Source organism: Mycteria americana, chromosome 1 (assembly GCF_035582795.1).
Source record: "Mycteria americana isolate JAX WOST 10 ecotype Jacksonville Zoo and Gardens chromosome 1, USCA_MyAme_1.0, whole genome shotgun sequence".
Classification (NCBI taxonomy): domain Eukaryota; kingdom Metazoa; phylum Chordata; class Aves; order Ciconiiformes; family Ciconiidae; genus Mycteria; species Mycteria americana.
The window spans coordinates 60,175,566-60,193,243 of record NC_134365.1 but is presented as its reverse complement, the minus strand read 5'-3'; the positions used below and the strand labels follow the sequence as shown (position 1 = coordinate 60,193,243).

Below are 17,678 nucleotides of genomic sequence, written 5' to 3'. Positions count from 1 at the left end.
AATTCCTATCTGCAAATATACAAAGTCTGAAATTTAAAAAATAAAGCCATTTGAGTTGTCACAACATGATCATAATCTTGAAAGTGTCTTAACTGAAAAACTTCCTCCTTTACACAGCATTCAGATAACTCAAAAGACAGAATATATATTCATGAAACCTTACAAAAAGAAAAGCATTTTCTAACTTCTAGGAAGAATATAGGCCAAAATCCCCTGCATTTTTTTTAAGTTGTAAGTAACAGTTATAAATTTAGAGATGCTATATTTCAGTAGAGCTAGAGAAGACAGGTTCATTTGCTGTGGTAACATTTACTACAGAAATATTTTTATTTGCTATAGCATCACCCTCTATTGCACAAGTAGCTATCTAGTAAGATAGAACTACTTGCATTTCTCACCACTGTTATTTCGTCTCATAGGTTTTCCACAGATCTCTGCTCATAAAATGTTTGTCAAAATGCACTCACACATAGCACCAGGCAAAAAGGAGATGAGAGACAGATGCTTCTGCATGTTAGTGGGTGGGATGGGAAAGAAGCTGGGGAAGCAGCTTTGCATCCAATCCATTATAGCTATTTCCCTTTTAACCATCTAACAGCAACTCACAAATTCACCCAAAACACATTACATCCTCTGAACTTATGAAATGATGCATTATTGAAGTCACAGCAGGGAAGCCAACTCAGTTTAGAGGACATAAAAGACTAGCTCTAGAACAACTTTTTTCATTACAAGGTTATGGATAAAAAACAAAGGTAACGTCTTAATGTAGTGAGAAGATGCACAGTCACAGACGAAGCAAGGTAAAAGCACAATTTGTATTTCTTCCAGAAGAAATTCCTTTCCAGAAAAATTCCTCTCAGACAGATTTTCCACCTCAAAAACAGCAAAATAGATCAGCAATGGCTTAATCTCTTAGTTGCCTGCTCCAGCATGTTACCTTTCTTCCACATATGCTCTCTTCAGCTACTCAAGTGCATGGCTCTTGGAATAAGCTAGCTTTCTAAGATCTGAAACTCACTTCCATCCTTTATAGATTCTATCACTGCAACATTCACTACTGTAAAACTGAGGCTGCAGTAAAGTTTGCAAGTTAAAGAAATAAATTCTATTTTTCCAATTTTTTCCTCTGCTTTAGATTGCTTATCTTAATATAGGCCTTGACTGGTTGCAATATTTGTTGAACATACCCAAAGTTGCAAATTCTACCATCCTATATTCACATATACCAACTACACATGTATACATTACAGGTACAGTACATGCGTCTCTTTCTTACAAAGTGGAAGACATTTCTATGTAGTATTACCATGGGATAGACCTAAGTGAGCAGAAAGTCCTTATCTAGCTCCATCTAAGCTATTGAAGGTGAAATCAGAGGTGAAATGCATACAGCAAGAATGACTAAACCCATAAATGGTCCAAAATTATTTGTTTTATTACATGAATACAAGAGACTACAATCATACTGAACAGGCTATTATCAAATCTCTTCAGTGACAAAGCTTTCTGTAGAAGAGGACAAATAAAAACAAGTGCATAAATCACAAGGACATGTGGCTTAAGGCCATTATCCCAGAGGATTACAGAATGGTTTTTGCATCCTCCTTCTTTGCTTTTAGTACCTCCATCTTTGTTTTAATATAGTAGCTGTTATTACCAATGCTATCTGAAGACTAGAGCCCTCTGTAGTTATGAATGGCAAACAGAAAAACCCTCTCACTTATTAAGAGAGAATCTAGGGAATACTTTAAAGGCACATTCAGTAACCTTAGGATGAGAGTGTGTTTTAATGAGTCCTGCCAGTCTTGTCCAACTGTGTAATGCTTTAATTATTGAGCACTATACTGGACATTATGGACTGTGATTTCCAGGCACCACCAAAGACCCATGGTTTTGCTGTGCTAACCATGGTGCAAATACCCAACAAAGAAACTATGCCTGTCCCAAGGTACTCACACAATCCAAAGGTACGACTAAGGAAAACAAGTGGCTAAAACAGGGAAATATAGCTGAAGCATAGAGGAAACAGGACAAGTATAGCAATCAGCGGTCACCACACATTTGGGGATGCAACAAGGGAGTAATCACTTTCAAATAACACCACCAGTTTCACTGATATTCAGAACATTCATTACAGACTACAGTGTGTAAATACCTCACAGCCTAACTCAAAATTAAGACTAGAGTTAAGGGAAATTGCTCAATTTATACATAATACAAATTAGGATTGCACATAGTACAAATCAGAATTTTAACCTGGACTCCAGATAAAATGAGAAATTGATGCTCTGTGCAACCGTAAGCAGACAATTAAAAGATTTCACCAAGTAGCCCACAAATCTTATACAAGTCCACCTGACCTCTGTTGAAATTACAGACACCACTACAGACACACACACACTTTTCAGTTTCTAAGAATGCTTTTCACAATAGTTTCATGCATTAAAAAAAAAAAAAAAATCCCCAAACACCTAGCTTACCATCAAGTTTCTTTTTTGCAGTCAGCAACTGCAAACTTTTGGTCTCAAGGCAACCCCTCTTTCCCAGAGACACATACACACATTTGACCCAAAATGTGGATCAAAACTTGTTTAGTTTTGCAGCTCCAAAGTGAAAGGTAGGGTCCAAAAACTAGAAGCAAAACCAGAAGTGAGAGAGCCAGCGAGGAGGTGGAGGATAAGTGTGAACATGCTGTTCTAATCTACTAATACAAGAACTTGAATACTGTTCATAAAACCAGAATGCTCTTCTTCCTGACTATTCTCTTAGCCACTATTCTCCTAATGACGAGGAAGAAAGAAATTGGTTTAAAATCTTCAGTCCTAAATTTCTACTTCAAAATTATGGTACTTTTCAGCAAGGCAGTTGCTGACTCAAGTAAAAAGCTTAGCAAAGCTGAGCAGTAATTAAGAGATTTCATTTAGAACACAATTTCACATTTGTACAGGGGGAAATGTGCTTCTTATGACATGAAATTTCCTATAATACTGAAAAGACACATGGAGATATAATACCATCTATGTCTTTCATTTGTCCTGTGAAGTAAGCCATCACTTCTTATGGTAAGTAAATATGCACTTGAATAAAGACAACTATTGAAGGCAAAACTTAAGAGGTAATGAATACCACTCAGAGCCAAAGAAGACAGTTCTTGGGGCTTTTTAGGATCATATATTCAAGTCCTGTTCCAAAATTCAAGTCAACAGGCGTCATGCCATTACATTCCTATATAGCTGGAGCAAGCCTCAATGGCTCTGCAATATGCCTAATACAATTTCCTAAGTTGTATTTACAGAAATTAGACTTGTATCAGTTTACACTTTATTTCAAATCAGTGGTTTCAGTTTGTGAACCCCTGAAAGTTCTACAGACATACATGCAGATGGAAAAATAACATTTGAGTCTGCATTTCCTAGTCAATCAAGAACTAAGAACCTTAGAAACTCTCTACAGATCACCATTTATTCTAAATAATTTCATAGGAGTTAATGACCTTAAAGATGAGAATTTTGACTATGTAACATTCCATACTTATCTTCACCTCAAAGGAAGTTTTTCCTAATAGATCCAGAGCATCCACTAATTTTTGGTTTATTGTATATAAACATGGGACAGAGAGTTAGATGTGTCAGTGTTTTAATTAGGTTCTTGCAGAACTTCTTCCTCCCATCTGTAGTTTAACAATGGCAAGAAATTTTGCACTAACTGTGCCAAGCCTGGGTAGAGAATCTCTCCTTTATTTGAATATTCAGTGTTTTTAAAGAAATAAATATCTAAGAATCCAAAACTTCAGTCTACCTGTTAGCTACAGACATGCAGGGAGAAGAAAGAAAAAACCCTGCAAAAGTATGACAGCACCTTGGACATCCAGTGATGCTTACAGAGATTAATTAAATGCACTGAGCGCATCCCAATCTGCATTCTAGATGTAACAAGTAATTTCAGATACACTTCTATGCCAGCCCTTAGCAAAGCAGCTTCTAGAATACAGATCCTCATCTGCATCAAAAAGCTACTCCTGAGCCACAGAATTAGAGCAAAACCTTGCGTATCTATATTTGTGTTCTGCCAGCAAAACAAGCAAGCACAAAAATTCTTAAAATCACAGCATCCCCTCCAGTTTTCACACCAAGTGTAAGCCATGACAAGAATATCTTGAATGAAAATTAGTTCTAAATGAAAGCAAGAATACTTAGCACCTTTCTGGTGCATTTCATCTTTCAAAAACAGTTCGCAAATATTAACGTGCCAAGACATAAGAGAACCATTGTTTCAGTGAAAGGAAGCAAGAAAAGAGGATGCAGAATTTGGTAGCAAAATGGACAGATGGCTGGCTGATACTTCAGTTTTGTATACTGTACTTTCATTCCCACCTTAGTGACACATTAAAACAGGTTCTGCAGTACTAGAACAGCAAAGGAATACTACATTACTGTATATTGAGAGATCCTGGTAGACCTGGGTTACTTTCAACACTAATACTTTTCCAACCGAAATTCCTGTTGCTTTTCTTAAATTAAGACTGCAAATTTTTTCTATTCTATACCAACATAAGAAAAGTTTTTATATCCTTATTGAGAATAAAGTGTTTTTCCTTTGCAGTTCCCATTACTGCATTTCCAAAGGCATATATGCCCAGCACAGTCAAGATGCTAGATACAAAGCTGTAATTTGTTTAAGTTTGTCCACTGCATGCCCTGCTGAATTCCGTTATCTTTTTTTAGGGTGCTTCTTTCGCCACAGCTAACACGAAAGACTTATGCAAAAAGATTCATCACAAAGCATTATCTGCTACATTCACGTTCATTTGGGGTGTTTAATACTACTAATGTAGATCAATGCTGGGATCTCTACTGAGAACTCCATGCCATCCAGAAGCATCACTGTATGCTTGCCAGTATTCCACCACAGCAAACACTGGTAGCTGATGGATTGAAAGCCAATCTCTCAGAGCAGGACTCTGACAGATCCTCATCTATATTGGTTAGTACCTCACTCACTCCTCTATTAGCAGCACTTACTTCAGTGAGACAGCTCATAGGAAAAGTAAAGCAGAAATGGCAAAGTTTTTCACTTCATTATTTAATGTTCAGCTCATTCAGGGCCCAGCTTGAAGCCCTGTGAACCTGGCAGAAATATTCCCACTGGGGTTTTGCGCAGGGCCTTGAAAAATTAGGGGCTTGTACTTGATAGAGAAAGGAATAGAAACTAGTTAAGAGCAAGGAGCACAGGTTTCATGTCCTCCCATTGTTCAGCCTGGTTTAGCAGGCTTGGTTACTAGTGGGAATTTGCACCGGGTTACCACAGTCAACTCAGATAGGAGTTCCAGCCAGCAAAAAAAGCATGGAATTTGGCTGCCAGGTCAACGTTTGACAGGAATATCTAACTGAAAACGTTAGAGGGTATCATCTAACAATCTCCTTGGCTAAAAGCAGAGAGGATTCGAAAATGGACCTGAGACAACCTGAACAATTAGAGAGTGATTTCTCACTACAAAGATTGAAGTCAGCATTACAAACAGCTCCTGAAAATGCTCCTCACTCTTAATAATGTTATCTCTGGCCTGCTAGAATACCAGTGCTCAATCCACTAAAAATTCACCAGAAATTCCATTTTGCTCTGATTAATCAAAGATACTAAGTCCTAAAAATGATAGCTGTACCTGACTCAAAACAGAACAAATAGAATGAGTTCTTGGTGATCAAAAAAGTTGTATCACAAACTCAGATATGCATGGTGAATACATGTAAAGAAAAAGACACAAAAACACAAGGGAACTTGGATTTCTTGCTATCTGTGATGAATGACTCAGTTCCTGCCATGTTAGATGCATTTCACCTTCATATATTACCACCACACGGCAGGTGCAGTGGGATCTGTCTCCATCCTGCTAAAGGTTTCTGTTTGGTTAGTCCAAAAAATTGGTGTTACATACTATTGTAAGACTTTATTTTAGCACTTTCAAGTCAAATACAAAAATATATTTAAAATACCACATCAGTTAACAAAACAATGTAACCTGAGACAGAGAAAAACAGTTGTGTCCCAGAACTACAGGGAATTTTCTCAGAACTGTCCCATGTTGCTGCTTCCAGTGGGTCACAACACAGGAATACAGATTTTATTTTTTCCAAACACGTTTTGGAAATGTCATTTTGGAAACAAAACCATCGATAAATAAGCTAGTATTACTCAATTGACAAATTACTGAGATTAACAGTACAATCTAAAACTAAATTTAAAAAAAGGAAAGTACAAACTATCAGTTTTCAAACACTTCAGCACACTCTTACTGCTGTATTTTGTAAGCTCTTTTGGGCAGGAATGGTTTCTCGCTTTGGGAATTTCTGACACCCCAGCTATGTTGGTTGACGGTGTGAAGAGTGACTGTTGATTGACGTAACTTGGCTAGCAGAAGCTGCCACAGTAGTCACAGTTATATTGGCAAAAACAGTGCTTTTATCAGAATTGCTTCCATCATTTGTGGATTTTTTTTGTGTGTGTGAATAAGCACAAAGATAATAAACGCAAAGAATTAGAGATCTGTGTGCCGTTTCATGGCTATGATCTTGTTGGGATGACAGAGACGTGGTGGGATGGCTTGCATGACTAGAGTGCTGCAATGGAGGGATACAGGCTCTTTAGGAAGGACATGTCAGAAAGACAAGGAGGTGGAATTGCCCTTTATGTGAGAGAGCAGCTGGAATGCATGGAGCTTTGCCTGGGCATGGCTGATGAGCTAACTGAGAGCTTATGGGTAAGGATTAAAGAGCAGACCAGTATGGGTGACACAGTAATGGGCATATGCTATAGGCCACCTGACCAGGAAGAAGAAGTGGATGAGGCCCTCTACAGAGAGGTAGAGGCAACCTCACATTCACAGGCCCTGGTCCTCATGGGGGACTTAAACCATTCGGGATCCTGAGAGGAGGGAGCAGGGCAAAACACAAGATCACAGCCCTGGACTTCAGGATAGCAGCCTTTGGTCTCTTCAGGGATCTGCTTGAAAGAGTCCCATGGGATAGGGCCCCAGAGGGAAGAGGGGTCCGAGAAAGCTGGTTGATACTCAAGGATCACCTAGTCCAAGCTTAAGAACCATTCATCCCAATAAGCAGGAAGTCAGGCAAAAATGCCAGGAGGCCTACGTGGATGAACAAGGAGATCCTGGAAAAACTCAAACACAAAAAGAATGTATACAAAAGGTGGAAGCAGGAACAGGTGACCTGGAAGGAATACAGAGACGCTGCCTGGGCATGCAAAAATGTAGTCAGGAAAGCCAGAGCCCACCTGGAGCTGAAACTGGTGAGGGATGTAAAAAATAAGTATCTGAAAGGAGGGTGTACAGAAGATGGAGCCAGATCCTTCTCAGTGATGTTCAGTGACAGGACAAGAGGCAATGGGCACAAACTGAAACACAGGAAGGTCCCTCTGAACATCAGGAAATGCTTTTTTTCCTGTGAGGGTGACTGAGCAATGGCACAGGTTTTCCCGAGAGGTTGTGGAGTCTCCATCCTTGTAGATATTCAAAAGCCATCTGGACACCATCTTGCAGAACCTGCTCTAGGTGGCCCTGCTTGAGCAAGCGGGGTGGACCAGATGACCTCCAGAAGTCCCTTCCAACCTCAACCATTTTGTGATTCTCTGAAAGCACTGCTGTGTCAGAAAACATCCAGCCATGCACCAGTGTTTATATTGCTGTTTTATACCAGCCTTCCTATTCCACAAAGTACCCTTAAGGTACACACAAAGTCTGTGTATTTGTTCTTCACCCAGCATGAAGGGAGCCCTCTCTCAACCAAGGCCTCTAGGCATTTTAGTAACATGAATAAATAACTGCTTTCTATACTACATTCACAATTCCACTATTTCAACCCGAAAAGTCAAGATTTTTTCCAAAAGCATATTACCTTCATATATAGCAACTTAAAATATGAAAGCCTAGGACAAAAGGAAAAGAAAGAAGAGAAAGAAAGAAGAAAAAATATTAAAAAAACCCACCAAACTCGGGCCTTTCTCAATATACCAATGTCCAATTGCAGAACAAATGAAACTGAGGAACAAAACCCAAACACAGAAAATAAAATATGCTGCAAAATTAGATATTTCAGAGAATTCTTGATACTAACTGCAGGTCCAGAATTCCTTATTACTGATGTATAATACAGTATCTTTTTAGTCTGAGAACAGAAAGGGAAGAACCTCACCTATGAAAAATTTGAAGAGCTTTAGGACAAAAAGAAGGACATCTGAAAAATTTGTTCTGTATCACACTACACCACCTTCAGACACCTGCTGAATACAGATTTACCTCAGTGCTGTTTGTTTCTCTCTCTTCCTCATTTCTCTCCACCCCTTCACCCTTAACAAATCTGCCCAGCAGCACAGTGGGATACAAGCCATACAAACATGGCAGTAGCCTTCTGTCCAGACAGATGCTGTGCCTGCCCCTGCTTATTGCTGGTCAAAACTGATATAAAATGATGTGATCAATAAAAGTGCCGAATTTTTAACCCAGTTAGCATGTGTCAATAATTCAGTGGAGACTCTGGTCTCCTTAACATTCATTTATGGTGACTTCTGCTAAACAGCAGTGGCCTGTGCCAGTTTCCCTCTCCAGGCTGTTAGCACCACCTGGCCATAGATAAAACTCCATACATTTAAAGAACACTAACCAACAACCTTTAAAGACCAAGATACATTTACTTACTCCTTCAAGCATTCTTCTATATCTTTCTCCTTTAAATGTTGTACTATTTTCTATTTTTGAGAAGTAAAACACACTCCTTTCTTCCTTTGCTCAGAGCACTGCCTCTAAATCAACAAAGAGCATCTGTAAATTCTACCATGATAGCTTTATTCTGTCATTTATCCAGTTGTCAATTAACTTTGTTTGTTTGTTTTAAGATGCACATATATTCTGTATATTTACATAAAAATAATTGTTATATGCAGAATTATCATCAGCGACTTGGTTTCATCATCTAAGGCACAACTATATTAAGCAATAGTTCTTGCTAAAGACAGTGGTGCTTTCACATGCTTAAAGCACAGGACAGTGACTCTTTCAGGAAACCAGAGTTCTGCTCTTTGCTTTTTGACTAATCACTTGGGCAACTTTGCTCAAATCGCTTCACCTACAGTGCATCAGTTTATCTTTCTACAGTGTCCTTTTCCTCACTCTAACCTGCTCTGTAAAGCATTCAAGAACCTATAGATTTATTTCCACAACATGCCTAAGACTAGAGAATTGGCAAAGTTATTCTGCATATGAAAAATACTGTCATCAGTTTCAGTTCCTTACATACTAGTGGCACAATATTACTATTTTTGCTCATCTTGATGAAGAAAAAAATGTTAGGAACATATTTCTTCTGAGCCCATTCAGCAACTGTGCACAGTTATTCACATTGCGATTGTAACATAAATCAAGATCTAAGTTTAGTGAACAGTATTTCAGATGTTTCCAGTATATGATGCAGTTTGATATACCTCAGGTGCCAGGTATGAGCCCTGGTGCGAGAGCAGTGGCCACTGGCAGTATGAACAAGTTGAGATTTTACGTCCAACTGCCACAGCGGGGCATGCAAAAGCAAGGGGCAAGGCTCTGGGTACCAACAATAGAGATGTAAATTCCAAGATTGATAACCACATTGCAAAGCAGTACTGTGCATGGTTCTCCACTGTACAAACCAGCTGGAAAGTGACCTGATTTTGGCCACAGAGAAATCATTTCCAAAGGAATGCCTTCATACGGAAAGGATGTCTTCCAGTGATGAAGGATCTGCATCACTAATCTAAACAATGTGAGTTTGATGCCAGAAGTTTGCTAGAAGCCACTATTTTAATCCAGCAGCCTTGAAGCTGCACTAGCATTATAGTGAGAACAAGAGAAAAGGGAGGCAGACTGCAATGTTTGGAAGGAAATGTAGTAACTTAAGCCACTGTTGGTATACTCTCCTCTTCACACCTGAGGTCTGAGAGCAACTATGGAAGGATGTGAATTTATTCTCATATGCATTGCTTCTTTCTTAAAGTCATGTAAACTTCAAGACGTTTGCTGGACAATGAGTTGAAGACAGCTGCATCTCAAATGTTCTCAGCTTGTACATTTTATTGTTGCTCTCTGAGGTAATAGTATCATCCAAATTATTGGTTTGGTTGCATTCTGGATAGTAGTCTGAAAAGCTTGGTATAAAATCAACAACGTAACATCACCAAATGGTTTGTTTTAGCCACTGGCGGGTCCTATCTTCCAGTGGACTCAATATCAGTACTGATTTTTTTTCCTCTCTTTCTCCATTTGTAGCATCCTGCATTTTGTCAACATAAATCTCAATGAAGGAAGATGTCCCAAACTAAAAGCCTCTACCATTTCTTTAAACTGATAATTTTTTGCTTTGTGGAAGTTAATGTCAACATGCAACTTTCCTAGTACTAAAAATTGTTTACGGCATCATCACCTACTGATTTCAACTACTTGGAAGAGTCACTGAAGAGGTACAGTTTTCTCATAAATGTAGTTGATATTAAAGAGCTCTAGAAGACCAAGATCAAGGACGTAAACATTATAAAGCATTCAAATAGTAACAACAGAAAATATCCACCTTTACAGGGACCTCATTCTTCAATGCTCCAATTCTCTACTTTGATAAAACAGTATCTAGTTATACGGTACACTCAACATTGAAGAATCCAAAAATACAGACAATTCCACCCTTTTAAAATGGTAGGAACCACCTTTATCTTATTTAAGAATTCTCAAGCATGCCAGCCAATATTTTATCTTAGAAGACTTGCCGTACATGAATGATAACCTCCCTGTGTTTAAATCTGAGTCACACTCTAGAACCAGTCTTAGGATTGAAAAAAGATAAGACTGCAGAAATACAAAATTTCAATGCTGCTTGCAGAGCCTCAAAGTTAATGTCAGTTCATTTTCTATAAAAAAAAACAGGAAGCCTAGGACTCCTTTCTGTTAGAAAACAAATGAAAGCTAATATTCATAAGGACAACATGATCTAAAGAACATATATTTGGAGATTTAATAATGGTAGAATGATTGGTTTTAATTTCTTATTTCTATACAGTGGCATACACATTCCTAGTACCTTCGGCCTGAAAAATATTAAATTAAGCAGATTCATACATTGAAGTCCAGTAATTTCTGAACATAAAATTCCATTTGCAGTATTGATTAGCAGCAGCGTTAACTGAAGACAGAAGGGAAAACAATCACCAAGGGAATTTAGTACTGAGGTGACTGAGGTTCAGGGGCACAGCAGGGGAGTCGGAGAGGGGAGGAAAGTGAAACCTAGCCAGGAGGAGCTGGGTTGAGAAGCCTGAATATCAGCTGGAATCATCTCATTTGAACAGTTCACAATTCTTCTTGCTCCCCCCATTTCACCATTCAATAACATTTTTTATTCAGGGATGAGAAGCATTCTTTTCTCCAAATAGACAAATTCATTCCCAAGTCCCTAAACAGTTACGAAAGTCCATCTGGAAATTGTAAGGGAAAAAAAAAAAAAAAAAAAAAAAAAAAAAAAAAGCTTCATATTTAAAAAAAAAAAAAATTAAATCAAATTCCACAATTCCTTTCCTTTACTTCTCTGCCCTTTCTCTTCTTTTCCTTCCCCCCAAAACAAAATCCTTCATTCTTCTTCTCTGTATTTAAATGAAGGTTGCTCAATAACATAGTTTTCTAGTTTTCTCCTAGTCCTAAGTCTTAGCTGTCAGATGCCTACCAGGAGATAAAATCCAAAAGCTAATGATACAACTGAAATGATGGCATTTTGCATGTAAATATTACATTCCGGGATAAACTTTAGAGGAACTATTGAAAGCTGCAATTCAACTTCCCTGGAAAGTTTCTAGTGAAGGAAGCGGGGGGCAGGGGGGTTTGCTGAACAGGAGTTTTCTTGTAAAAGTGTATCAGTGCCAGAATGTGAAAGCAAGTTTAAACTGATATGGGTGTTGTCCTTCTGATTTAAGAAAGCTATGGTTCTGGTGTTAGCACTGCTACTTGCAGTTTTGCCAAACAGCAGCAGATCAAAAATTGTTATGATTTCTATAATTTTCACAGATACCTGGGTAAACAGTAAAGTCAGCCACTGTTAATTGATGTGATCCTTGACTAGCTGCCCCTCAGGCAGCATGCATAGGGTCTGGGTCAACATGTGCAACTATTCCCTGAGGACAGAAAATTGGTATAGACATGGAGTAACAGAAATGACTCTCAATACTCAAAAATGCATGGGAGAAGAGTAGAGTGGCGGTGGCATCTATCTCCTCGTAACACTGGTCAAGAGATTGGAGGTGTAAGGACAGGGAACTCTATCCTTAAAAAGTCATCTATTTCTTTTTATTATTTTCAAGCATACTTATCTTATGTGGAGGTTAGCGACAAAGACAGCATTCTGCCTGCACCATCTGAGATTTCCAGCCTCCTCCATCATCAGGCTTATGTGATTAGATCCAGCTTTTTGCTATAGCATTGGATAGACATTGCTGGGGTTCTTGCCAATTTTAAGTGTAGCTTCTACCCAGTTAACTCCATTGTTGTGGAAACAGTAGCTATATCCCAGAAAGAACAGTGATGTGGATATTACTGTAAGCATTGTTAGATCAGACCTGGTCTGATCTGCAAATTAAAACAGGTAATGGAACTATTTTACACAGGTTGCTTCTAATTCTGACACAGATGGCACTCAAACAAGGATTCCAGCCTTGGCAGTTTTGCTTCAAAGTCAGTGCCAAGGCCAGGATAATCCTTTCTAGCAATTTTCTCCTTGATTTTTGAGCCACCAACTTCCATATAAAATAGAATTTGTTATCTGCTACTCCCCTTCTACAGCCATGCATTGAACAAGCTTTAACAAGACACAGGACAGACCTTCAAATACTGAGCCAAGTGACACCAAAGAGACTCATGAATCCCTACAAGGTACAAAGCTCATTTCTTAACCCTTATCTTCAGGTGGGTGTACCACAAGGAAGAAAAAATTAGTGATCCAATGAAAAAGCAAAAAAAGGACAAGTAAATTTACCTTCCTTGATGGTAGTTCTGACTCTCCAGCCCTAAAATTACACCAAGTGTGGGATAATGAACAATGATTGTTTTTTAAAGCTAGCATTCACTACAAAAAGAAAGATGAGCCAAACCCAGACAACCAACAGAGCAAAAATAGCGCGTATGCTTGTGTGCGTAGGTTTCCTTATACAAAACTACTTTTCAGGAAGTTCTTTAGCCACAGAATTAAGCAAATAACCAATACAGCTAACTCTGGAGAGAATGGAGACAAACTCATGAAGAATAACCAACTGTAAACTTGCATTGGTCATTATGTCCCCTTCTCACACAAGTCTTTATCTTAATGTTATCAGCACACATAGGTTATAGGAAAAAATAGATACACCAGAAATCTCATATCCTTAAAATGGATTTTTTTTTAATTTATTCTAATGCAGAGGATGAAAGGTCTTCAATCAAAGCTGGCAAGAGCTCATTAACATAGGCTTTCATACAAGCCAGGAAAAAAAAAAAAGAAAAGAAAAAAAAAAGAAATGCTGTTCTGGATCTGGACAAGCACTCCCATCAACATCGATAGGAGTTTGCATGTAGATCAAGTTTAGCATATAGTGCAAAGACTTTGTAGTGAGGTTGTGAATTTTACCCATTATTAGCCTTTATAAACATCAGGCAAAATGGCTTGGGTTTTGTGTATGTGTGTGTTTGGTTTAAGATTGCTCTTATAAAGGCACACATACAAAAAAGAAATCAGACAGAGGATGAAAGAGGAGAGTATTCCAGTAAGGGTCTATTGACAACTGATCATTTATTCCAGGTAAAAACAAAAAATACACATTTAAGCAAGAAATAGTCACACAAGTAATAGTTTGGAGGACTGTCCCTTCAAAATCATTGTATTTAAGAACATTTCAGTTCAGCAATTTGAGTGCAGATGGGAGATGCCTAGTTTTAGTAGTTTTCTAAAATAATTCCTTCTGAATGAATACTACTTTTGCTAATATTAAGTCCTACACACTGACATTTCAGATCAAGCCTCTGACAGATCTTAAGGTTGCCAACAGACATGCAGTCATTCACCACTGCTCTGCACTTTGGCTTTCTGAGGACCATACTTTGGAATTCCTGTAGATTGAATAGCTGGCACAGGGAATTCAACATATTAGTAATACTGCTTTCCATGCTCCTTCAAAGAAAACCAGTGCATATTTCTCCAGACCTGAGAAAACTTATAATCTTTTTGTGTCACCTATACAGAGAAGAAAAAAAGTTGTCATGCATATTTCAGATATTAAAAAAAAAGAAAAAAAAAAATCTTCCTACATACTGCCATCCAAATACCTCCAAGCTATGCTTTCCTTACCAGCAACTGAGAAGGGGGTATGTACTAACAGGAAAGATGCAACACACAACATAAATCAAAAACTGTGAGAATTAAACATCAACAGGATGGAGAAAAGGAACCTGCTACCACAGCGGGCAATTAAAAGACCGAAAAAAAACAATCAAAAACAACCTACCAATCCAATTATCCATCAGAGACTCTGCAGTTACTGCGGCTTCTACATGACTTGCAGCCTTGCTGATCAAGGGCTGTCACAGGACACCTAAGCAATAAGAATTTCACATTTCAAACTTGGAACACTTATCAGCAATTTGCAGTTTTCAAGAAGCCTAGGGATACCTGTTCCACCTTGGTCATTTCTCCATTTTAAAAAACTGCAACACAGTGAGGACACTCGGGGGGGGGGGGGGGGGGGGTTAACTTATTCTGTTCTTATAAGTAAACTAACCTTTGACAACCTATCTCCATTTGCAGCAGGGAGCAGTATGACTTTGTTAGAAGATTCCCCCTGCCCTGAACTCATCGCCTGAGTTTATACATGCAATTTTTCCTCTAAGCTTACAGTATAATAATGGAGCTCTATAAGGTGAAGAAAAAAGCCTTCATTTCATAGGTCTTATTACAATAGTCTGTGCATTTTCACCACTGAATGGGGAAAAAAACCTACCCAAACTAGTCCCCCTAGTGTACCTTTGCAGTAGGAGCCTAAAGAATATGTGGCAAATCACTACCCTGTCTTTTTGTGTGAAAGTAGCTTTTTTTTTTTTAGTAGAAGATATAGCCACTTACAGAAACTGCAGGGAAACTAGGCAACCTTTCAATCCATTTATCTAATTTCCTGCTATTTCTATTTCTGAACAAGTCAAAAAATAAATGTTGTACAAAGAAAATTAATCCGTATCCAGAAGATTTCATTAAATAAAATGTGCTGACCTGTTGGCAATTGCCAGGTCTGGTTTTAACATAGCACTTTGTTTAGCCCGGTGCTTTCTGTTCCTTCTAGGACTGAAATTGTATAAAAAAAGCTAACAATGTTTAAAAGACATTTGATTCATTGTCATTTCCATCCTGACACCCATACCTTCCAGAATACATAAATGACAAGCAGTGCTGTGAAAATGTTTCCTGTAGTAATTTTAAGAGTGCTACAAAAACCAAGTGCAATACATATACAAAAAGGTAAGACCTTATAACAACTGTTCAGATGTGTCCTCAGGCTAATTTTCAGTTAAAAAAATACATTTTGGAAAAAAGTAGGCTTTATTTGCTGTCTAACAGTACCCTTGTTCCAAGTTGAACAAAGCAGAAGACATTGTACTCAGGTGAAAACACAAATAAAGATCGCTTGTCTGATGCTCTACAAAGAAATCACTTGCTTTCTAAAACAAAACTGGGCACAGCGGAAGAGCTAGGAATCTCTCCAAAAAGTGTTACATAAGGCATTGTCAAACTTCATGTCACCTCCACAGAGGCCGCAAGTTGCTATTTTTGCCCCCCTGGTGAGCAGGGATTAATGATCTAAATGACACAATTCTCAGATAGGAGGTGATAGGAGGTGATAGCAGAAGCCTGCCCAAAGGAGAGCTTCCTGGGCTGAAGGCTTGCTGGAGAGGCTGGAGGGGGATGGGGAAACCACCCTCCCCACCTTAGCGTCCCGGAGAAACTCCAGCTTCGCCCCGAGCCGGCAGGCTGGTCCCGTTCAGGCAGGCTGCCTGCCGGAGCCGGCACGCCGAGGGGCAAGGCGTTCACGCCCCACGGCGTGACACCCTTCCACCCGCACCCCGGCCACCAGCCCCCGGCTCTCCTGGACTCCTCCGCGCAGCCGGCGGTACTCGGCGGGACGGCGGCCCCGTCCCTCCTCCGCCCCACGGCTGGAGCCCCCGCGCAGCGGGAACACATCCCGGCCGGAGGAAAGGGGCGTGGGGCGCGGCGTAAACAACCCCCAGTGCGGACTCGCGGGGGAACGGAGTGCGAGCCAGGCGGGGTAACCTCCCTCGGCTGGGGGGACGGGGGAATGTGTCCCTTTGTGCCAGGGGAGCGACAAGCGAGCCTCCGCCTGAGCATCTCTTCAACTCCAGATCTAATGGGGATTAAAATCCAGGAGATAAAACCACCACCCCAGCCCTCCCGGACTCGGCTGCCCCCTCCCCCGGGCTGCTGGAAGGGAGACACTCACCGATTGTTTCTTGCCCTCCCCCGCCCCTCGCCTCTAAAAGCAGCAGCGATCCGACGAGGCACTTACCTTCCCCGGGTGGCTCCCGGGCCGCCAGGACGGGCGCTCAGCGCCCGCCTCTCCGCCCAGGCAAGCGGTCCTTCCCCCTCCTTCGCTCCAGGCGGGCAGCTCCAGCTCCGTCCCCACAGCCCGGCGCTCCGGAGGTGTCAGCCGGCGGGTCCCAGCCGGGGCGGCACCGGCGGCTCCACTCTCCGCGGGACGAGGAACTGCTGACGGTGGGAGGAGGAGGAGGGCGGCGGGGAGGTCCCCACTCTTCCCGGGATGCGCCGGCGAGGTGGCTGCCTCCTCCTCCGCCCAGCTCTCTCTCCAGGGCCTGCCCGCTCCCTGCTTCGCACTGTCCTGAGGTGCAGCCCGGCCCCGTCCGTCCGTCCCGCTCGCCTTCCCCCGCCCCTCTCCCCGGCGGCGAGCCGCGCGGCGCACAGGCCCTGTCGGCGGCCAGAAGGACCCGGGGGCGACGGGGGATTCCGGCCCGGCCTCCTGTCCTCTCCCCGGGGCCTGGTGCACACTCTCCGCAGGGAGAGGAGGCCCTGCCCCGGCCTGGCGGCCGCCGAGCAGCCCCGGGAAGGTCACCGGCACCGTGGAGCCGAGCACGGAGAAGCTCTCTCCGGCACCGCCGCGGCCGTTGCTACTGCTGCCGGCCCGGCCTCAGCGGCCGCTGGGTGCCGCGCTCCGCCCGGGCTCGCTCCGTGCCGGTGCCCGGCGGCCGCCTCCGAGTGTGAGTGCCAGGCTGCCCCCTTCCCCTTCCTTCCTTCCTTCCTTCCTTGCCTCCCGCCCCTTCCCCGCTGCCAGCCTTTCCCCGCCGGCTCCCTCCGGCGCCCGGTGCCAGGCTGCCCCCTGCGGGTCTCGGTGCCGAGCCTGCCCGCCGCCGGCGCTGCGCCCGGCGGGCAGAGGCGGGCGGGAGGGCGGCCGCGGGTGCCGGGAGCGGGGTGCCCGCCGCCGCTCTGCCCCGGGCTCAGCGGCAGCTGCAGTGACTGTGTGTCTGTGTCATGTCTGTGCATGGGCGGGCGGAGGCGCGGGGCCGAGGCGGAGCCAGCCCGCTGACACGCCGCCCAGCGACAGGCGCCGAGCGC

General features: G+C 41.8%; 1 protein-coding gene across 4 annotated transcripts in view; it reads right to left on the bottom strand.

Moving 5' to 3' along the window:
- The window catches only part of LARGE1 (LARGE xylosyl- and glucuronyltransferase 1), a 303,277-nt gene extending 285,673 nt beyond the window's left edge, over positions 1-17,604 (bottom strand). For 2 of the 4 annotated variants that reach the window (XM_075501659.1, XM_075501666.1), the window contains exons 1-2: positions 16,618-17,604; positions 14,551-14,637 (exon numbers count right to left, since the gene is read on the bottom strand). Coding sequence is in view for 1 of the 4 variants with exons in the window: in XM_075501666.1 (XP_075357781.1) it covers positions 14,551-14,566 (16 nt within the window). In the remaining 3 variants the exon portion in view is untranslated. The remainder of the gene's footprint in view (positions 1-14,550; positions 14,638-16,617) is intronic. The other 2 variants (XR_012775792.1, XM_075501649.1) reach the window with 1 other exon arrangement.
- Positions 17,605-17,678: the final 74 nt, after the last annotated feature.